The sequence below is a fragment of the Astyanax mexicanus genome, chromosome 10 (genome assembly GCF_023375975.1).
Source record: "Astyanax mexicanus isolate ESR-SI-001 chromosome 10, AstMex3_surface, whole genome shotgun sequence".
NCBI classification, from domain to species: Eukaryota; Metazoa; Chordata; class Actinopteri; order Characiformes; family Acestrorhamphidae; genus Astyanax; species Astyanax mexicanus.
This window is the reverse complement of record NC_064417.1, coordinates 33,627,245-33,650,169: the sequence shown is the minus strand read 5'-3', so window position 1 is coordinate 33,650,169 and position 22,925 is coordinate 33,627,245. Positions and strand designations below refer to the sequence as shown.

The 22,925-nt window shown below is 40.9% G+C and overlaps 2 protein-coding genes across 2 annotated transcripts in view; one reads left to right on the top strand and one right to left on the bottom strand.

Moving 5' to 3' along the window:
- Positions 1-2,556: 2,556 nt before the first annotated feature.
- On the bottom strand, positions 2,557-12,019 carry LOC125804799 (putative uncharacterized transmembrane protein DDB_G0290641). Its single transcript, XM_049484351.1, has 4 exons — positions 11,911-12,019; positions 6,881-6,946; positions 4,776-4,963; positions 2,557-3,292 (listed from the first exon to the last, which is right to left on the bottom strand). The coding sequence occupies exons 2-4, from the start codon at positions 6,906-6,908 to the stop codon at positions 3,212-3,214; spliced, it is 297 nt and encodes a 98-aa protein (XP_049340308.1). The 5' UTR covers positions 6,909-6,946; positions 11,911-12,019; the 3' UTR covers positions 2,557-3,211.
- A 744-nt stretch (positions 12,020-12,763) lies between these two features.
- rnf130 (ring finger protein 130) overlaps positions 12,764-22,925 on the top strand; it is a 93,103-nt gene continuing 82,941 nt past the window's right edge. Inside the window, exon 1 of the mRNA XM_022684026.2 lies at positions 12,764-12,858. The gene's annotated coding sequence lies outside the window, so the exon portion shown is untranslated. The remainder of the gene's footprint in view (positions 12,859-22,925) is intronic.

The window sequence follows — 22,925 nt, the reverse complement described above, 5'->3', positions numbered from 1 at the left end:
ATCAGTTATTGTGCTCTAAAACCAAGTGTTTCAATTTCATTGTCCAACCCCTGTATATGCATGCTCCTGCAACATGTGTGCAGTCTTTGGACTCATGGTTGTAGTGTAGTGGCACTCCGTTTCTTTTTGCAACTCCTTTTCTACCACCTTTTACCGTCAGTCTAACAACCAGTATTTGAAAAAAATGCGAGGAAGAGTGAATATTCTTTTAAAGGTTTACTAACAAAAAAAAACAAAAGTAAACATCACACTGGACTTGGTAAAAAAACTGTGTTGCTTCCAATGTATCTAACAGCAGTATGGCTGCTAACATTGATGCAGTGGAAATGACGTGTTACTAACAAAAGCAAAAAATAGCAAAAATGTCCTTTTACATTACTAAATTGTGAATTTTAGAAAATACAATCATTATGAATTCTTATTTAATTATTTTCAACATATTTTAACCTTTTTAACGGAATTATTCTTCGAATAAAATAACCCTTACAATGGCTTTTACAATGGTGACTTACCAGCACAATTTATGTGACAGAGTTGTGTGGCACATTTTTTTTATAAAGGCATTCTAGGTCAAATCCCGCAATATGTGGTTATATCCCAATAACCCAGAGTACTTATGCCTTTCACCCCAATGATTGTTATCTGCTTAATGATGCCAAATTTCGCACTGAATTCAGCAAGTGCCGAATCTGGAGAAACTAATCTCTCTTAGAACATTTAAAAACCTTGTCAGAAATCTGGAATCAGCCTCTTATCTTTCCCGCTCTTGCTTCGTATGAAAGTCTCACTATTCAACCCCATTGTTTCAGCCAGACTGTATTATATACATTGTTGTTTGACTGGTGATTTATGGTGTAATTGTTTATTGTTTGTTTTAAAGGAGGACGCCAGTGTAAAATCGGACTTTGGGTGTAGTAAAACATGATAAAAAAGTCCTTACCTTTGTAGATTTTAGAATAGACTATACACGGCATGCTTTGCACCTGCAGATAAATTGCTTTTTCCACCATTATTCAGGCTCACGTAGCTCCACACTTCATTTGTAGAATCCGGAGGGCCCTGACATTTAAAACGAGGCTTTTAGAACTTTAAAACTGCACAAGAATTTTATTAAAAGCCACTGTTTACATTCCCATAGCGTAGGTAAATCTCCAGGCGCTGCCATCTTAAATATAAGTCACAATAAGTCAACCATTGAACACAAACAAATAGGTAGGATAGTTCATCAGATTGCAAAATAATTTCCTTAGAAATGCATGAATTCCAGCTGTTGCTGAAAATATCTGCAAAGAACTAACAACAAATTACATAAACATTACTCACAAAAATTTTACTATTCGTCCTCGACGGTTGACTTATTGTGGCTTAAATTTAAGATGGCGGTGCCCGGAGACTCACATACGCTATGGGCTGTAAACAGTGGCTTTTAATAAACTTATTGTGCAGTGTTAAAGTTCTTAAATCCCTGATTTTAAATGTCAAGGCTTTCCAGATTCTAACAATGAAGTGTGGACCTATTTTTAGCCTGGATAACAGTGGAAAAAGCGATTTATCTGCAGGTGCAAGGCATGCCCCATATCACCTAGTCTAAAGCCTGTTTGGGCAAAGTGCACAAAATACTGTATCTCAGAAACCTGCGGGAGAATAGAGGTGGGCTATTCAACAAAGGCATGTATTTTTTATCATTTTTTAATACACCCAAAGTCCTCTTCACACCAGAGTTCTCCTTTAAATGTTGAAACTGATGTCTAGGCCGCTGTTTTGGCCAGGCTTCACTTAGAAAAAAGATCATTGTGTCCCAATGCCATTGACCTGGTTAAATAAAGGCTAAATAAATAAATAAATAAATAACATAATTGTAAAATGTTAACTGTAATTTAGAGTACTGTACACCCGTCAGTACAAACAAGTGAAAAAAAAAACCCTTAAAATATAAACAACACAACGTTTAAAGACTGAATTTGTATCCTCAAAAAGTTTAAAGGAAATTCTCAAGTACTTTTTTTAGAATGTAACATGGAACAAAAGCTTTGTCTTCATTTTTTGTTTAGTTGTTGTTTTTGCTGTTGTTTGGCACTTTTTCGACTGGAAATAAAATGCTTCTGCTTTTCTATATTTTAAATCAATAACTTTATTTAGTTAACAAGAAAAATCACATCTAACAGTCAATTCTAAAATATTAGAAACATTAGAAATCAATAGAAAAACAACACACAAGCAAATTTCATTTACACAAATCACGCATTATGGTTATTTTCATGGGGATAAATGCAGTCAAATCCAGCATTTAGGTGTAAGGCCTCTCCAGGATAGAGGATAGAGGCTGTTACTACAGCAAAGGTGAGTTAACTTGGGGAAAATACCCTTAATTTGAAGAGGAATGCTGGAGGAGCAGGTGTCCAGATACTTTTGGGCAGGTTTATTTATGTATGTAAAGGAAGTATTCCAGTCATAAAATAAAATAAAATGATCAGTGGCAGCTGGAGGTGGAACACTATGGCATCACATTAATGTCAAAAGTCAGGGGCAGAAAAATAACAGGTGAAAAAAATTAACCAGCGTGTTTTAACATGTTGAGTGTGTAAATGTACTTCTCGTGAGCACAAATGTGAAACTCGCGAGCAAAAAAAAGGGAATCGTGTGCGCGCTGAATAGAATATCTCTCTCGAGCATCATTTTTCTCCTCTCGGGTGTTCTTTTTCCTCACAAATTCACAGTTTACCTCGTGCTGCTGTTTTCACTCGAGTGAGTTTTTTGTGCTCTAGTTTTGAAAGGGGTGGTTTTGACAGTTTGGGGGCGGGGTCAGGGTCGCCTCCCTCAGCGAATGCTATTGGCTGATAGACGGTCACTCGAGGAGCTAACCCAGGCAGACAGAGTCGGCGTGCCGGAGAGCGGGTTGTTTGGATGTTAGCATAGCCAGTTAGCTAACTCTTCCAGCTGTTGTTAGTAGGTGGTCCGTCACAAACCCTAGAGATATCAGCCAATAGCATTTGCTGAGGGAGGCGACCCTGTCAACTGTCAAAAAAACTTGAGCGCAAAAACAACAGTAGGAGGAGAACTGTGAATTCGAGAGAAAAAAAAACCCGAGAGGAGAAAAAGAAGTTCATTTATATGCACAAAATGTTAAAACATGCTGGTTAATTTTTTTCACCTGTTGTTTTTGCTCCCCTGACTTTTGACATTGATGTGACGCCCTAGAACACACACTGCTTCAACTGTCGTTATCTTCTTCTTCAGGTTCTTCTTCGTTATTGTCTTCGTCCGGCGGTTCGTCCTGATCGTCCTGAGGCAGCTAAGAGAGAGAGAGGAAGTGAGGTAAGGAGGAAATGATTAGGAGAGAATACGGTGAAGTGAAATAACGGTTGTTTGTTGGGTCAGGTTGAGGATGTAGAGCTAAACGGAAAACAATCGTTTATTCTTACTGATGAAAATCCAACTACCCTGTTCTCTCTCTTTAGCAGCTACTGTTTTAAGGTTAGACAAGGTCATCCATTTTATCATGTCACACTCACTTTTACGAGTTTCTTTTTTGAATTTGTGTTAATTAACTATTTAACATTGTTTACAGCTATTTCACAGGTGCATCTAAAAATATAGAAAATCATTAAAAAGTTATTTTATTTTAATACTTCAGTTCAAAATGTGAAACTCATATATCGTCGCTGTCCAATGAAAAACACTTATCTCCTTTTTGTTGATTTTTAGTTTACTACATAATTGGAACAGACAAACTGTCCCTTACACTGTGCCAAAATTTCTTGATGAATAGACCAATAGAAACTCTTTAAAATGACCTGAAATAAACTTTTTACATTGACTTCCATTGAAAGTTTACAAGGTTTTTTCTCTTTCCTGTAAAGTTATTGTTTTGAAGATAAGTGTTTTACATTGGAAAGTGACAATATTATATAGATGTATTATACACAGAGTGATCTATTTTAGGCATTCTCAGGGTCCAGTTTACACCTAAAGAGCTTAAAAAAGATAAATATAAAGACAAAATAAAATAGAATTAATCACAATAATAAAATAGATATACACAGAGTAATATAAAGGAGTAGGGAAGTAGCAGCAACATGAAGTCCAAAGTGCAAATTGCTATAGTAGCATGATTATTATGTGAACAGTGATACAGTGTCTCAGTGCGGGTACAGTGTGACAGTGTTTTTTGTAAACAGTAATTGTCCTTGTAAAGCGTTGGTGCAGTTTGTTGGCAGTGTGCCAAGTCCTCACTGGAAAATGAAATCTCCATAAAAGTTGTCAGCAGAGGGAAGCATGAAGTGCTGTAAGATTTTTCGGTAAATGTCTCTCCAAACCATCACTGATCATCAGTACATTTTACATTTCATTTATAAATCAAGGGAGCAGAGTCTGGAGGAAGAGTGGAGAGACACACAGTCCAAGCTGCCTGAGGTCTAGTGTGAAGTTTCTACAATCACTGATGTTTTAAGCAAATTCTTAATACATCTGAACAGCATTTGCAGTGTACGGCCCATGGGATTAATTTAATCCGTAACATCAATTAATGTTTTAGCTGTTGCATAAAGCCCTGATCATTGAGAAATGATGAGCTGTTCCTAGAATATAAGACTAAGAGTGGAGTCTGATGATGAATGTTATTAAGGAACTGTGGAAGAACTGCAATATTACATTATAACATTTTTGATTTCCATGCTGTAATGTGAGAAATTCTCCTTCAACCTACAACCTTGACTTAATTATTTATACATAAATTATTGTGTGTGTGTATGTGTGTGCGTAAGTGTGCTATTTACCTCAAAATCCTCTGTTTGGGGTGTTTCTGTGGGCAAATCATTTTCAGGGGGTTTCAACTCGTCTGTGTCATCACTCTCGTCTGATTGGCTGCTGAGCCCCGCCTTCATCTTCCAGCACATCCACAGTGTAGTGATCACCAGCAAACACAGAGTGACCACACTACTAACCACCACCACCAGCGGCACCTCTACACACACACACTCACACACGTTAGAGAGAACAGCATTCTATATAGTGCAATATATACATATATTTAAACTAATAACTAACTATTAATAATAATAATAATAATAATAATAATAATAATAATAATAATAATAATCATTTTCCCAATAAATATTTACATAGACATTGTAAGAAGTCGAGCAATCCTGATATTAAATATATTAATGTGACTGAGGACACAGTGTGATGAATGGGATGCTTGTGATAAGTGACAAATTACAGACCAATCAAAAAACAGCTGTTATTTGAAACTCTGAATTTGTTTCAGCTTTTATATTTAAAAAATAATTAGCATACAATTTTGATATAACCCGCTTAACTCTAATACATGTTTTTTTTTGTGTGTGCTAATTCATGAATTGTTCATCTTTAATAATTGTTAAATAACATTTAATAATTAAATAAATGAGATGAGATTCATGTTTTCATGTTTACATGTTGCCCCCTGGTGGAATATGTCTGCACTGCATCAACCTGACAAATACACAAAAACATTTCCAAATGTGAACTTATCTTTTATAAATACTTTTTTGAACATAAGCTCACAGCATAATGGGTTTGAAAAGTTCGCTTTTGTGTGCTTTAGTTTGTTAAAAAAAAGGCAAACCAAGAATTCAAGAATCAAATAAAAAAAATACCTAATAAACTTAAAATAAGAGTCACTGTATATGCAAAGTGTTTCTTATTTATTTGTTTGCTTGTAAAAACAAAATTGGTGTCATAAAAAGGTCACATAAACACTCCAGATACATATTGATATATGTGTTTATATGCTTAGTTAAATATAAGTCAAAGACTAATACTGAGCATCAGCAGTGTACCATCACAATATTCTAACAAATTTATGACTTGTCTTAAGGAAACATTTAATGAATTGAAACGTACAAAAAACATATATAGCAACATCTCAGTGGGTCTGCTTTGTTGGCTGGAGCTGTGTATGTTCTGGTACTGTTGGCTTCTGGCTTATACATAGAAATCAAAGCATTTAAAGAAGCATAAACATTACTATTATCTAGTTATTTTCATGAGTACACATTTCCTGCTGTAACACTCCCTCTGTAACCTCGTTATGTGCTTGTTAACGAGGGGTTAATTGGATGAATCTCTCCAGAGCAGGATGAGATAAAGCGTGCAGCTGAGGAGGCAGGGATCAGCAGAACCGGAGTAAAACTGCATGATTAACCAGAGCTGGACCACGCTTAGCTTAGCAGAAGCTTAGCATTTTCAGATGAACACAGAATGCTGACAAACTGTTTACTCACTTAATGTTACTTATTAAAATATAATCACATCATCAAACATCATGTAAATATTTTAAATGGTTAGTTTAAACTATTGATATAGGCCCATATACACTGCCTCAATTTTTTTCTAAGTTGTTGGACCGCCTTTAGCTTTGATTGAGGCACACATTCGCTGTGGCATTCTTTCATTAAGCTTGATGCTATGTCATAAGATTTATTTCAGTCCAGTGTTGCATTAATTTTTCATCAAGATCTTGTCACATTGACGATGGCAGAGTCTGACCACTGCACAAAGCCTCCTCCAGCACATCCCAAAGATTCTCAATGAGGTTAAGATCTGGACTCTGTGGTGAACAATCCATGTGTGAAAATGATGATCTCATGCTCCCTAAACCACTCTTTCACAATTCCAGCCCCATGAATCCTAGCATTGTCATCTTGGAATGATCCCGTGTCATCAGGGAAGATAAAAATTAATTGATGGAATAACCTGGTCTATATTCAGTATATTCAGGTAGTCAGCTGACGTCATTCTTTCAGCACATACTGTTGCTGAACCTAGACCTGACCAACTGCCGCATCAACCCCACATCATTTACTTTACTTTTAGTTAAATCCTATTTGACCGTTACCTCCAGTCTGGATCACTGTGGGGTCCATGATGCCATCAGACAGATCCAGGGATCAACGATCATCAGCTGAAAAACACAGAATGCAACTTCAGTAAGACATTAATGAATGTAATGTTTATGAATTAAAATAGTTAACGAATAAAAATAACATGCTGACCCATCTTTACTCACAGTCTAATCAGCAAGCTGATTGGAGGGTGGGCCTTAACGGTAAAAGCAGGCGCTGGGTTGGGCGTAACGAGTTATATGTCAACCAATGGTTGTAAATGAATAAGAATTAACCACAACTAATAATAACAATAATAACAATAATAACAATACCAATAACAATAATAATAATAATAGTATTTATGTGTTTTTGAACCACTGTTTATGCAGATAAACGTATATAACTGTATAACTGTATATCTGGTAAAGGTACTTTGTGCTGTATTTGAGTTGGCAGTGATAGCACAGTTTATCCATTAGGTGGCAGAATTCTTCAGCTTAGATAGCATTAGAGTTAATGTACTGTTTGAGTTGGACTTTCCTAATAGAGCTAAAGTCTGATTTGTGCAAACACGATGTTAATTCACTGTATGCTGACTCCAAGGTTACTCTACAAAAAATAAATAAATAAACAAATAAATAAATAAGAATAATAATTTCATTTAATTCTGAAGATAAGACTCATTAGGACTGGGTTGAAATTCAGAAACGCATTAATTCATTCATTAACTTTACAGTATGTCTTTAATAACTGTGTAATTACACATTATAAATCCTTGTAATAACAGTGCTAATGTATTCACTGTTACAGATGTGCTACACTAATACAACATCTGTATGTGCATTTGCATGTATATCGATTTTGACTTGTTTAATTATAAAAATGCATCTCAATTACTCTAAGAAAAAAATCTCTTTAGTGGTTATGCACATGTTATAGAGTGTTTATTACACATAAATGAACTGTTGTTACTTTTACTGTCATGTTTAGATACAGTTAATACATTACAAGGGTAACAAGTATTGTATTGTACTTTTATACATGTATATAGTAAAGCAGGTTATATTACATATACATGTACTGTATATTACAGTGGTTGCATTGATATTGCATGCTTGTTCATGTGCAACAACACAGTTTTTACAGATCCTTAGCTTAACAATTCATTAAAAATAATATTTCTTTATTGATGTATCTATGTGTTACATTAATCTTGCTGTGTTTTAACAATTGGGAAAAAAACCTCAGTTAAAAAAAAACACTATATGCATTACATCAACACAACTTACATAATCACACATCATATCTGAGTGGAAGCACACACTGCAAACACTGCAGTAGAAGATAATAAGCATTATGAGAGCTGACAACTTCCTCTGGTCACGTGTGAAATCCACAGGATGTGCTTAACAGAGCTTCAGCATCGTTATTAACTTCCTCTTCAGCTCTCAGAACAAAGAATCACAGAAACCTGACCTTTTCACATATCAGATCACAAGGAGATACCTGATGTGTAAAAACAGAACTCCTACTATCTATTTCAACTTGATCCTCTGTGTATTTTTGACTATAGGAGAAACCCAGAGTCTCCAAAGCACACAGGTACACTGTAAACCCAGAAGTTTTTAACTCAAATTATTAGTTGTAAATTTGTGGGCACATATACATCCAAACTGAGATCTTTGAGTTGAACCAACTTATAATAATTGAGTTTAGTCTGTTTCCATTGGCAACTTATTTTCCATTGGCTTTTGTCACAATCTACTTGCATACTGGGTGTGTCCAACAGTTTCTGACACTCACCATCAGTGTGTAGTGATTCCCCCTGGGCTACCTTAGAAATAAATCAAGTTCCCCTTTAGTTGTAATAACTTGATGTTTTAATTTATGCTAACTCAACTTTTCACTCTCCATTACTTTAAAAAACTGAGCAAACTGCCTGCCTAAAAAAAGTTAAGTAAACTCAACTTATCTGGTCTTACAGTATAACAAAAATAAAAAAGTTAAATCAACTTCCCCTTTAGTTGTAATAACGTGATGTTTTAAGTTATGCCAAGTTAAGTTTTTCATTACATATTACTTAACTTTATTTAAGGCAACCGGTTTCCTCCAATTTTAGTAAATTTAACTTATCCGGGTTTACAGTGGGGACTTGAACCGAGTAGCCAGTTGTACTAGCTAAGCATAAGTTTTATCATACAAGCTTACTACAATACGTCCTATTCATGTCGGAGAACGCTCCTGATTGGCTGCAGAAGGTTATAAACGTCAATCAATGCGACGATAATAATAAGGTCTACACTCACTTTATATACTACTACATAAGTTGCACCCTAGAAGTGCAACTTTGGTTTTGCAACCAAACTTAAAAATTCTGCATACTGCTAATTTTAAACTCGCTATGTTCAATGTTTGATGTAGAATAGAGTTAGGTTGGTAATTACACCGTAACCTGCCATTCAACTTGTGTTCAGCTGGTGAACTGTCTATAGGACCCCAGTGCTAAGAGGTGAACATGCTAAACAGTAACTGTACTAACTGTAGCACTTACTGGTATCATCTCAAAATCTTTTGTGGTTCTGTGAAGAGAAAGTGTTTGTGTTCTGAGGGATTAAACAGGAGGCGGAGCCAAATTCATAGAGAGCAGAGAGACAGAAATTACATCACCCTCACCTACATCATCTACAGCCCTGGCTTTACAATGGAGCTGCATCAACTGCTAATCATTAGTTAACCATATTTACACGTCTGTGGAATTCCACTACGATGTTCTGAGTTGGTTGAGTGAGAAATAACTGGCTGTTCTCTAGTCAGAATAGTGTAGAGTGGTGGTGAATTGAGATAGAATGCCTTAAACAAACTTGGCTTAATGCCTTAAGGCACACTACGGCCCGCAAGGTATTTTAGAAACTGAAAGTTGGCCCGCAAGTTTTTATAATGTTATATTCAAAGTTTAAACACGAGGGGTTTCTATGACCCAATCTAAAACATTCCTAATCTCCTTTCCTTTCTTCATTATGCCTACATTCAGAGTTGCCATGTTCGCGTTTTTTCTACCAAATTGTGCTTGTTTGAAAATCCAGTCGCTGGTGAAAATTCAGGGGTGGCTGTTTCTTTTTTATTTGTTTTGGCTACTTTTAAAAATTACTATGGCCACGAAAAAAAATTATAAATAAATCACAATGTAACCAAAAATCATCAGAAGATGAACAAATGTTAAAGAGGAGAGAAGAGAGTTTAGGAGGTGCAAGAACAGGATAGAGTAAGTATGTTTGTTTTTTTGCTAATTATGCTACTAATAAATGTTGTTGACTGAAACATAAAACTGTTATAAAATAACTAACAAAACACAACATTTCTCCATGAGAAATGGCTGAAACAACAAAAAAGACACAAAGCTTTTAGAGCTTAAATAATGCAAAGAAAACAAATTCATGTTCATAAAGTTTTAAGAGTTCAGAAATCAATATTTGGTGAAATAACCCTGGTTTTAATCACAGTTTTTAATGCATATTGGCATGTTCTCCTCCACCAGTCTTACACACTGCTTTTGGATAACTTTATGCCTTTACTCCTGGTGGACAAATTCAAGACGTTCAGCCTGGTTTGATGGCTTGTGATCATCCATCTTATAATAATGTTACAATATTATTAATGGCTTTAAGATAAATAGCAATATTGATAATAAATACTAAGTCATACATTCATAGATGTTTTGCCATTTGCTTTAAACAAGTGTTAGACATATATGTTAGAGTATATTTTGGCCTAGTTTAAGCTTCTGAAGGGCGGGTTTAAGACTGGGCTGGACATTTTTGTTGGATCTGGCAACCCTGCCTACATTAATGTTCCTGAGCTTTTATAATATCTCAGGATACAGTTGCCGTAATGAAGGCGTATAATATTAAGAGACATTATGAAACAAAACATCAATTTGACAAAAATCTTAATTAACACAACACTGTCAAAGATAGTTACTCAAGTAAAATGTACTATATGTTGTATATTTCATCATTTGTTTTATCACAGAGTCTGTCGCCTGTCACTGAACATATATTTATCCTTCTGGCCTCCAACAAGAAAGGTTTGGACACCCTTGCTCTAAACCCGGGGCCCACAGATTGATTATTACACAAACACAGTATGAATACACTACCTGATACCTGACACACTCTTTTAAAAAAAAGTTTTGAAAAGATTTTTACATCAAAAACCTTCTTAATTTTTTTTTTTTTGAATTGCATATCTTTAAATCATGTTGAAGGGATACATTCAGCAAAAAATACTCCCCTAAGAAAACTGTCTGTATTAGTTCAGATTCTCCACTTTTTTAAATGTGTTATCATTCCAACATATGATCACTTTGGGTTACTGGTAAAGAAAATGGTTCTATATGTGTTTAGTTGTGTGACTGACAGCAATGGAAGTCCGTTTCCGCCACCTAAAATAAATAAAGGTCATTATGTTGAGATACTATATCATTTTTTATGAGAGAGAAAGTTGTTATCTTGAGATATTAAGTCATTATTTTGAGAATCTAAGTCTGCAAAAGCATCTTAGCAAAAAGCCAGTTTTTATCTCAAAATAACAACTAAGTAACTTAAAATAATGAGATTTACATCATAATGACAAAACAAATATGTGCTGGATTTTTATTTTAAATATTTTAGGCAGCAGGAATGGGCTTCCATAGTCCAAACATCAATTATTATTGATTATATAAACAATTAAAATATCAACTTGTTAAAAACTGTGTAAGAGGTGGTACAAAAGGTTTTTTGAACAATTCCATAGAACATTGTAAAATAACATTTTTGTTATTTTACATGGAATCATTATATTGAATTATTTGATACTTTCTAATGTTCTTTGCACAATTATTTTTAACACATTGGATGAAAAGTGGTTCTCCAATGGTTTGTTGGTTAAAAAAATAATTGATCCTATTACAGAATGGTAGCTGCAGTTTATCTACATGTTATTTATCTGAATTAAGTGTAACTAAAAAGTGTATATGATATAAATAAGGAAGCATACATACCGTATAATAGCGCAGAATGGCGAGTGTGAATAGCAATGTGTTGGCGGGGGCGGTGAGTGTGTTTAAATTTCCCTCTCTGTTGGCGGGACAGTGTCGAGTTCGCTGTGTCATTGTCCTGCTTATCTCTCTAAACAACAGCAGCAGGGAGGCGTTGGAAGTCCTGCATGCGCACACAAGATTATACACACCACCTCCAGCCACCCAAACCAGCACTTATAACAACACACTGTATATACACTCATACACACTGCATATACACTCATACATACAATGCATATAGACTCATACCCACTGCGTATACACTTCATATCATTACTGTCCAATAAAAAACATGTATCTTCAAACCAGTAACACAGAAAGATAAAAGCTTCTTAACTTTCAATAGAGGTCAACGTAAAACAAGTTTATTTCAGGTGTAATGGGGTGGGGAGCAGTAGCTCTCCAGCCCAGAAGGTTGTAGGACCCAAGTGCAGAGCAGCAGATCTCAAAGCAGGTAAACCCAAGAAAAAATAAAAAATAAAAATTGTAATAATTATATTTATTATATATATATATATTAACAGGATGTATAATAATACTATATATATCTATATGTATATATATCTATCTATCTATATATATGTATAATTTTTATAATTCAACCCCGCCCTACGTGGGGATCGAACCCGGGCTGCCGCGGTCACGGCCCAATGCTCTAACCGCTGCACCAGCGAGCGGATTGGGACGCGGCCGCTTTAATCACCCTTTAGAACAGCCGCCGAAAGGGGCGGAGCAACAAAAACGGGCGGAGAATAAAAACGAGCGTAAAACAAAACAAACCCGAGAACGGGCGGACAAACACAAAATGGCACCGAGCGCGAGTGAGGGAGAACCGAGGATCGCCTGGGAAGCGAGGCTGCCCCTTATTTTCGGGGAGATAAAAGGAACAACTTCCCAACTAAAACAAAGGTAGGACAATTGGTGCTTGTGGGGGGAACTGCGATTCCACCGGGGGGGAGGAACCGCGAGGAGCCAAACAAAGAGGGCAGCCACGTCAGAGCGCTGCCGCTGTTACACACACACACACACACACACACAGACTCAGTGGAGCTCACTGCTCTACACAGCCACACCAAACTCGAAAGAAAAAGGGATAGAAGAAAATACTTTGGCGGGAGAGGCACGCCAGCGATGCTGAACAATGCTCTCTCCAAAGGGAAAGGCAAGAAACCGGCTGTTGCCGTAGATAGAGCAGGGAGGAAAAGAAAGAGCCGAGGCTCGCTCGAGAAACCGGCATAGATTCGCTCTGATAGCAGCAAAGATCCAGCGCCGAGTGGCTGGTTGGCGTTGCGGGGTACCCCGCAATGGAATATCCTTCGCCGACAGCCAGACCCGTTGGCCGACCCGATAAGAGGGGGCGGGCTGCCGTCTCCTGTCAGCATGCCGTTTTTGGGTCGCAGCGGAGACTCCGGTGACCGTCTCCCATCCGGGGAAAGCAGGTGGAGCATACCCAAACTGGTACTCAAAGGGTGACATCCCTAGAGACGAGTGCCAGAGGGTATTATGGGCATACTCCGCCCACTTTAGCTGTTCGGACCAGGTGGATGGAGCCGAAGAGGCCAGACAGCGGAGGGTACGTTCTAGGTCCTGGTTAACCCTCTCTGTCTGGCCGTTGGACTGGGGGTGGAACCCTGAGGACAAACTGGCTTCTGCCCCCAGCAACCGACAGAAAGCACCCCAGAACCGACTGGTGAAGTGTGCCCCACGGTCTGACACGATGTCAGAAGGCAGTCCGTGGACACGTACCACCTGGTCGAGCACCACTTCGGCTGTCCCCTGCGCGCTCGGGAGCTTGGGCAAGGCTACAAAGCCGAGACGGGGGCAACCGCGTGAAAAAATCTAGGGACAGGTGGGACCAGGGACGCAAGGGGACTGCCAGAGGGTGCAGCAGGCCCGAGGGTTTGGTTCTGGGGTCTTTGTTTTTTGCGCATATCGCGCAGGCGGTCACATGTTTGTGCCCGTCCTGTTCCATGCGGGGCCACCAGAACTGACGCCACAGGAGCTCGAAGGTCCGTGTGACCCCTGGATGCGCAGCTTGGGGTGACGAATGCCCCCAGGTAAGTACCCGTCCCCTGAGGGGAGCGGGTACGAACTCTCGGCCCAGAGGGCCATCTCCTGGACCTGGATCAGTCCCTTGGGCCTGCCTCACAGCGTCCAAGAGGCCCCAGCGGAGAGGTGCCAGAATCCTGGCCGGAGGCACGATGGTGGAGGGATCGCCTGGAAGAGGGAGGGGCTCCCACTGTCGAGAGAGGGCATCCGGTTTGACATTTTTCGTCCCGGGACGATATGACAAGGTAAAGTCAAACCGGGTGAAGAACAGTCCCCATCTGGCCTGGCGTGGGTTCAGGCGCTTGGCCTGCTGAATGTACGCCAGATTTTTGTGGTCCGTCCAGCCCAGAAAGGGATCCACTCCTCCAGGGCGAGCTTCACTGCCAGGAGCTCTCGGTCTCCCACATCATACCTCTGCTCCGCAGGGGTTAGCCGGTGGGAGTAGTAGGCGCATGGGTGCAGTCGGCCATCCGGTCCCACCCGCTGGGACAAGACCGCACCCACGCCTACTTCCGAGGCGTCCACCTCCACGACAAACGGGAGTCCGGGGTCAGGCAGCCGCAGAACCAGAGCCCTGGTCAGTAGATGTTTGATAGCATCGAACGCTTCCTGGGCTTCTGTGGACCAGCTGAAGCGCCCCGACGTCTTCCTCGTCAGAGCGGTTAGCGGGGCGGCCACAGTGCTAAAATTCCTGACGAACCTTCAGAAGAAGTTAGCGAAGCCCAGGAAGCGTTGGACCAGGCGCACAGATGTGGGCTGGGGCCAGTTCTCCACTGCCTTGACCTTGGTGGGGTCCATGCGCAGGGTGTTATGGGACACCACAAAGCCCAAAAACGAGATGGACTGCGCATGGAACTCGGACTTCTCCAGTTTGACGTAGTGGTTCTCCAGGAGTAGTTGGAGAACCCGTCAGACATGGGTAACGTGTTCATCTGCCGAGCGACTGTATATAAGAATGTCGTCTAGGTAGACGAACACGTACCGGTCCAACGCCTCCCGGAGCACCTCGTTGATATACCCCTGGAAGACAGAGGGGGCGTTCATCAACCCGAACGGCATAACCAGGTATTCATAGTGCCCGGACGGGGTGATGAACGCCGTCTTCCATTCGTCACCCGCCTTTATCCTAACCAGGTTGTAGGCACTGCGCAGGTCCAGTTTGGTAAAAATGGTAGCCTGCTGCAGTGCCTCAAAGGCGGATGACATCAGGGGTAGGGGGTAACGGTTCTTTACCGTTATTTTGTTGAGACCCCGATAGTCTATGCAGGGCCTCAACCCGCCATCCTTCTTGCCCACAAAAAAGAACCCGGCACCAGCTGGGGAGGAAGAAGGTCGGATGAATCCCAGGGTGAGGGCCTCCTGGATGTACTCCTCCATCGCCCGGCGCTCAGGGCCAGAGAGAGAAAACAACCTTCCCCTGGGAGGACTAGTCCCAGGGAGAAGGTCAATGGCCATGTCGCAGGGGCGGTGGGGGGGCAGGATTTGGGCCTTTTGCTTACTAAAGACCTCTCGGAGGTCCAGGTAGTCGGAGGGTACCCGGGAAAGGTCAGGACCCCCGGGATCAGGATCCACACCCTGAAAAGCCCTGGGAGGTTTGAGGCAGGACGATCGACAAGCGGGCCCCCATGTTACCACCGACTGAGACAGCCAGTCAACATGGGGGTTATGACTCTGGAGCCAAGGGAATCCCAAAATCAGCTGCAAGTCAGGAGCACTGATGACGTATAGCGTGATCTGCTCAGAATGTGACCCGACTCGCAGCATGACAGGGCGTGTTTGGTGGGTCACCTCCCCTGGCTCCAGGGAACGCCCGTTGATTGCTGCTATTGGTAAAGGTTCCCCTTGGGAAACCAGCGGCAACGCAAGCCTCCTGGCCAAGGCCGCGTCTAGGAAGTTGCCTGCCACTCCTGAGTCCAGAAAAGCTGGGATGCGGACCTCAGAATGCCCACACCCCAGTGTGGCATTCAGGAACACTCCCGTAGTGTGAGGGGACCCTGGCCGGTCTGTCAGGGGGCCCTCCTCCCCTAACGGACATTGGCATTTAATGCCAGCTCGGGACAGGAGGCACGCTGGTGCCCTGGAACCCCGCAGTAAAGGCACCTCCCTTCACGCATGCGTGCCTCGCGCTCTTGACGGGGAAGGCGAGTGTGCCCCAACTGCATGGGCTGGACCCCGTGGTCAGTTGGGCCTTCAGTGGCCCCTGATGGCCCACTACCTAAGAAGTGGCCACGGGGCCCCCGGGGGGTGGTACCTGAGCCCCGCACCCTGCGCCTCTCCCTCAAGCGGTTGTCCAGCATCTGGGTGAGCTCAATGAGGTCATCAAGCGATGCTGGAGTGTCACGATGAGCAAGCTCATCCTTGAGTTCCTCATTGAGCCCATGGTGGAACGCGCTTGCCAGAGCGCTGGAGTTCCACCCGCTTTCAGCCGAGAGCGTGCTAAATTCTATGGCGTACTCTGACACCGACGTCCTACCCTGTCGTAGGTTCAGGAGGCGGGTCCCTGCCTCCTCTCCTCGGACTGGAAGGTCGAACGTCTGCGTGAGGGCGTTGGTGTTGCCATACAGGGGTGGCCCATGCCAACGCCCTTCCAGAGAGGAGGGAGACGATGTACGCCACTTTGGCACGCTCTGACTGGAAGCGGGACGGCTGCAGCTCGAACGCGAGGGAGCACTGCAACAGAAACCCTCTGCAGCCTCCTGGCTCCCCCTCATACCGCACTGGGGCTGGTAGTGGGGGCTCCACTCGAGGAACCGCAGAGGGTGCAGCGGCCAGGTGTTCCACCTCAGGCCCAGGCTGGGCTTGCTGTACAGGTAGGGGGGGATTAGGGGCGAGTACAGCAGTCAGGCCCTGCAGCTGGGCCAAGATCTGCTGCAGGACCTGCTCATGTCGCCCTATGACAGCCCCCTGGTTGCCCAGGGCGAGCTTTACCTGCTCGAGGTCCGACTGCTCTGCTGGATCCATGTTTGGGCTGGATCTTTCTGTAATGGGGTGGGGAGCAGTAGCTCTCCAGCCCAGAAGGTTGTAGGACCCAAGTGCAGAGCAGCAGATCTCAAAGCAGGTAAACCCGAGAAAAAATTTAAAATAAAAATTGTAATAATAAATAATCAGTAGTATATAAAAATATATATATATTTATATTTATTATATATATATATATATTAACAGGATATATAATAATACTATATATATATCTATATGTATATATATATATATATATATATATATATATATATATATGTATAATTTTTATAATTCAACCCCACCCTACGTGGGGATCGAACCCGGGCTGGGAGGAAAAGAAAGAGCCGAGGCTCGCTCGAGAAACCGGCATAGATTCGCTCTGATAGCATCAAAGATCCAGCGCCGAGTGGCTGGTTGGCGTTGCTTTTAAGGTGTTGATAGCAGGTGTTGGTAATTAGCCTAATTAACCCTCGGCGCTGGTCTGGCGCGCCCTCCGATGCCCTGGAGGATGCCTCGGTTGGCCACCAGCCCTTACATCAGGTAATTATGGATAATTTCTGTAAATTTTGACACAGTATAGGTTCAAATGGGTGAGTTTAAATTATGTAGTAAACTTAAAATTGTCAAAAATAGAGATACTTGTTTTTAATTAGACAGTGATTATATACACTCTCACACACTAAACACACACACTGCCTATACTCTCACACACTGCATATACATATACATATATCAGTGTTGTGCAGTAAGGCCCTTCTAACCCTTCAGAGAAGGGAAGACAATAGGTGCATGTAAATCATTACATAATATTTAATCAGGAAATATATTTTATTGTTATTGTAAATGTAAGCATATATTTTATAAATTAAACAAACAAAAAACGCTAATTCAAAGCAGTCTGTGTATTTCAGTATGCTACAGGACTCTTATCCGACTGACAGTGGTACTAACCAATCAAAACTAAAATGGCTTCTGCCCCTGTATCTGCGTGACCCTTCTACTGATTTTTTGAAGGGTGTAGTAATAAGTGTTTTAGCAAAGTCTTGCAGAAGGGGTACCCACTGTATTAACTGCACGCCAATGACATATAAATACATAAACAGTTCTGAAAAAAATTAGACCACTTTTTAGTTTCTTTGATTTTACCAAATTGAAAACCTCTGGAACATAATGAAAAGGAAGATGGATGATCACAAGCCATCAAACCAAGCTGAAGTGCTTAAATTTTTTGCACCAGGAGTGGCATAAAGTTATCCAAAAGCAGCGTGTAAGACTGGTAAAGGAGATCATGATAAAGATGCATGAAAACTGTGATTAAAACCAGGGTTATTCCACCAAATATTGATTTCTGAACTCTTGACTCCATGAATATTAACTTGTTTTCTTTGCATTATTTGAGGTCTGAAAGCTCTGCATCGTTCTTCTTATTTCAGTCTTCTTATTTGGTCTCTGTAAGGAGAATTCTGTTTTGGCCAACTGGTTTATCATATGCAGTGTGGACTAAGAAAGGGGCGTGGCTAATGCTGTCATGGCTGTGGTGTCTTGACCTGTATTTATACAGTTTGACATTTTAACAAAAACAGAAAGTTACAATACTTTTGTGTTTTTGTTTGTTTATTTGTTGGTTTTTGTTTTATTGTAATCTACCAGCAGTGACAATGTAAGAACATGTGTTTAAATATAACATTAAACTCATATTAACCATGAGCTTCCTGTTGTGAGCTGTATAAGGTCTCAGTCCGACTGATCCTTTATTTCCTTTGTTATCACCATCTGTACTCTGTATAAGAAAGAATAACTTCTATAACAATCAGTAAAAATACTTTATTTTTATAAGATCCCAAAATATATTAGTAAAATCCATCTGTTATTTATCTGTATTGAATACATCTCTAGTAGTTACAGTTTATTGCATGTGTTGTTAATGTTCAATTTCACAATTATTACAAACACTATCATTTTACTTTGTGTCTTTAAAAGTGAAAAATGTGTAACCTTTACTTTTTTTATCACTTTTCTTTCAGTAATGTTAAAAAAAGCTCACTGAGCACTGCATGATTACGGTAAATGAAAACTGATGATGAACATGATTGGCTAGTAATATAATACAGGAAATTGACAAATCCTGCACCTAACAGCTGGGGTTATGCATAGGGCTCAGCCAGGATCTACTACTCACTCAACTAACAACAATAGCAAAACCACCACAATCTGATACTGGCTCGACAAGAATCCAGAAGCACAGCCTAACACTATGTTCATGGTCCATTGCCTCAACTGCCAAGTAACAGACCTACCAAAAAATAACCTATGAACAAACAGAATCCCTCCTTAATCTAAGCTCACTTCCTTTAACTTTGGCAACAACACACTTACCTAAGCACAATCACACACAATAAATCACATTATAAGTTGCGTGAGCAGAACACAGCAACCACTACCATCTGATACTGGCTCGACAAGAATCCAGAAGCATAGCGAACTATGTTCATGGTCCGTGCCTCAACTGCCAAGTACTCAGACGTCTACAAAAACTCATGAGACAAATTATTACAAGAGCAGGACCACACCAATCCCCTTCATCCAAACTCTAACACAAACTTCAGTGCAAGCTCTTCTCAGGGGTCATCAGGCAGGCACCTTCCTTCGTCAGTGTTTCGCTGAATTAGGCCCACGACACCTCCAGAAGGCTCAACAGTGAAGTCTGGCGTCCCAGACCCACCCCCCTCCAAGCTTGCTGTAGAAGCACAAACTCACTCCCTTCCCCACACAGCCTCAGCCCTTCTGAACCACAACCACTGACTAGATCTTTCAGCTACATCTGACAACTCCTTCACTACAGTCCTTAGCACACGACCTCTAATTCCGAATTCAGACAGCAGTCTTGTGGCAGACTTCGCAACAAAGCCTCTAGTACCTACCTCTACCGGCCTAATATACGCTTGCCACCCACGCTCTCTCACCTCAGCCACCAAGTCTGTATACTTCAGCCTTTTCCTTTCATAAGCTCCATCTACCTCGTCTTCAAACGGAACAGTCAGCTCTATAAAATACACTATCCGCTTACTTTCAGAGTACAACACTACATCCGGCCTCAAGGTTGTAACCAGAATGCACTCTGGGATCTGCAGTTTACTACCTACATCCACTAATAACTTCCAATCTCGTGCATTGGCCCACTTACCAGCAGTTTTCAAGCACTGTGCTGTTTCTCCACTATGCTGCCCCTCACGCACAAACGTGATTACCCTACCGCAACCTACCACGGGCATGTTATTAACTTCTAACCGTTTCTTATCAAGTGCACCTGCAAGAGATCTAAGTACCTGATTATGCCTCCATGTGTAGCGCCCCTGGGATAGACTCACCTTACATGCCGACAAAATGTGCTTCAGCGTGCCACTTCCTGCACATAGCTTACAACTTGGATCCTCACCCACCCACTGAGCAAGGTTTTGTGGCGTTGGAAGAACATCATATGTAGCTCCCAAAAGAAACTTTATACGGCCTGTATCCAATCCCCATAACTCTCGCCAGGTGATTCTCCGCTTCTCTACACTTTCCCATCTCATCCACTGCCCCTGTTTACTCTGCCCTGCTGCTTTTGCCCTCCTTGCTTCCTCCTCCTGCTCACGAATAAACCCTGTAACCATACGCCTTTTCTCAGGTGATGTGGCCTTGCCGAATGCTTTCCAAGAATCACCTAAACCTAATCCTGCCCTCCCATTTTGCACCTGCCCCACAACATCCCTGTGCTCCAGTGCCCTCCTTGTGGCTTGAGTAGCTTCTCGAGCATCCCACTTTCTCCCAGACCTAGTCACTGGTGCTGTTGCTTTAACCAGCCCGTCTTTTGACCCTAACAACTGCATTTCACGTCCTACCTTAGCACATTTGAACTCCTCAACCAAGCTCGTCAACGGCAGTTCCAGTATCCCTCTCCCACACCACGCCACACTACTAAGGCAACGCGGCACCCCCAACCATGTCCTTATAGCCTTGCTCATAACCCTTTCTAACCTCTAGAATTAAACTGTGGGAGAGTGTAATCAATTTCTGAGTACAGACAACCACAAAACCAACAAGATGCTCTAGTGACAACATTAAACATGCTTCCTGTCTATCTCTGTGGTTTGGTAGATTAAAAAGCATGAAGATTAATCTTTAGCATCAACTTAGTTATGAACATCAAGTGACCACACAAACATGTATGTATATAAGATCTGTGCATGACATAATACAACATGCCTGATAAAACCAGTATTCAGTCTTTGTTTGATAACCCATTACTCTCAAATGAATCAATTATAGTAAAATCAAGCAAATATAAAAGTATTTAAGTTAGAAATGGGTCTTCACAATAGGAGGAGCAGAAGTTGTACAACCCAGCAGGATTCAGCATGTTAACAACACAGGATACAAAGACCACGTGCTGCTGCTGGAATGTAGCACTGACTTCAGATCAGCAATGAAAATCTCCTGTGACAGTAAACAGAATGTCTGAGGGTCACTGATACACTCACTGATAACTCCAGTTAAGTTGAGTCAAGCTTCAGACTTTACAACTACACAGAACATCAAAGGTTTCCTGGCATTTGTCCCAAATAAATGTTTGTAATAAAAGCTGCCTCCTAAAATACATTAATTTTGACAATTTTCAAAGGCAGCTTAGATGTCCTTTGTCAACATAATAAATACCAAAATTGTTCTCTGGGTTATAAATGCCCTGTAACATGAAGAAAGCATGCAGCAGCCTGTACAAATATCAATTATTACTTCAATTATTTAGGATTATTTCCCCCAATATTTTATATCTGTGGAAAAGTTTTCAGTGCAATAGCCGAATTTTGGATTTTGGATTATGTCTCATACTTTTATTAGTTTAACGAGAATACTCCAGTGACAAGCAAACAAAATATTGTTCAAATTGTTTAATAAAGTCTTTACAGTTTAATTGGAAAACATGTATAAAGAAAAGGTCTTTGATTGACGTAAAATAAAGTGTCTGCAGATCCTTATCAGTGTAAGAATAGTAATGCAATATTTAAAACAAATAAAACTCTTCATTTATGTTTGTTGAAATATTGATATGTTATGAAAAAAAGCTTAAACTTGGTATGGTGTGATGTTTGCCATTTTTATTATGAAAGTTGTCTTAATTTTGTCTCTAAGCGGTATTAAAAGGTCTTACATTTAATTTCAGAATATCTGCAGAAATTCTCTAAAAGTTTTTGGCAGAGGTCCCTGCTGTCAGCCCAGGTCTTGTAACATCTGGATTCTGTCCAATTCTGTTAAGGTGAAGTAGCATTAAAGCCTCCTGGTTGAACTTTTCCTTTTAGAGCTTTGATTTATTTCACCAGCTGACACTAGCTATTACTTTCCTGGATTCATAAGGACTTCTTGCTAACTTTAAAGTGCTTCTCAAACGCTTTATCATAATGCAATCCAAGGTTTAGAGTTACAGGCAGTGCGTTTAAAAAGGGGAAACCACAAAAATGTGCAGGACAGGAGGAGAAGTTGCATTATTTCTTAATATTTACCTTTTTTAAAATAACTGTTTTTTTATGTTATGCACCTCATTAGACTTTGATGGACTACATGTGTACTAGAGGTCTAAAAAAATATTGATATAATACCATAACTTAATAATTATTTTTTTCAATTATTAACGCTAGCCGGCTGCGGTTAGCGGTGTACCCAGCCACGGTTAGCAGCATAGCCAGCTGCAGTTAGCAGTGCTACCCAGCCCCCCGTTAGCAGCGCTACCCAGCCATGGTTACCAGTGCTAGACAGCCACAGTTAGCAGCACTACGCAGCTACGGTTACCAGTGCTAGACAGCCACAGTTAGCAGCACTACCCAGCTACGGTTAGCAGCATAGCCAGCTGCGGTTAGCAACATAGCCAGCCTCAGTTTGCAGCATTACCCAGCCCCGATTAGCAGCATAGCCAGCCACAGTTAGCAGGCCTA

Bases quoted from the DNA above. Each gene is read 5' to 3' on its own strand.
- LOC125804799 (XM_049484351.1), bottom strand. From the start codon at position 6,908: ATGGACCCCACAGTGATCCAGACTGGAG. The intron at 4,964-6,880 runs GTAACGGTCAAA...GTGTGTGTGTAG, and splicing joins CACAGTGATCCAGACTGGAG to AGGTGCCGCTGGTGGTGGTG. The intron at 3,293-4,775 runs GTAAATAGCACA...TCTCTCTCTTAG, and splicing joins CCCAAACAGAGGATTTTGAG to CTGCCTCAGGACGATCAGGA.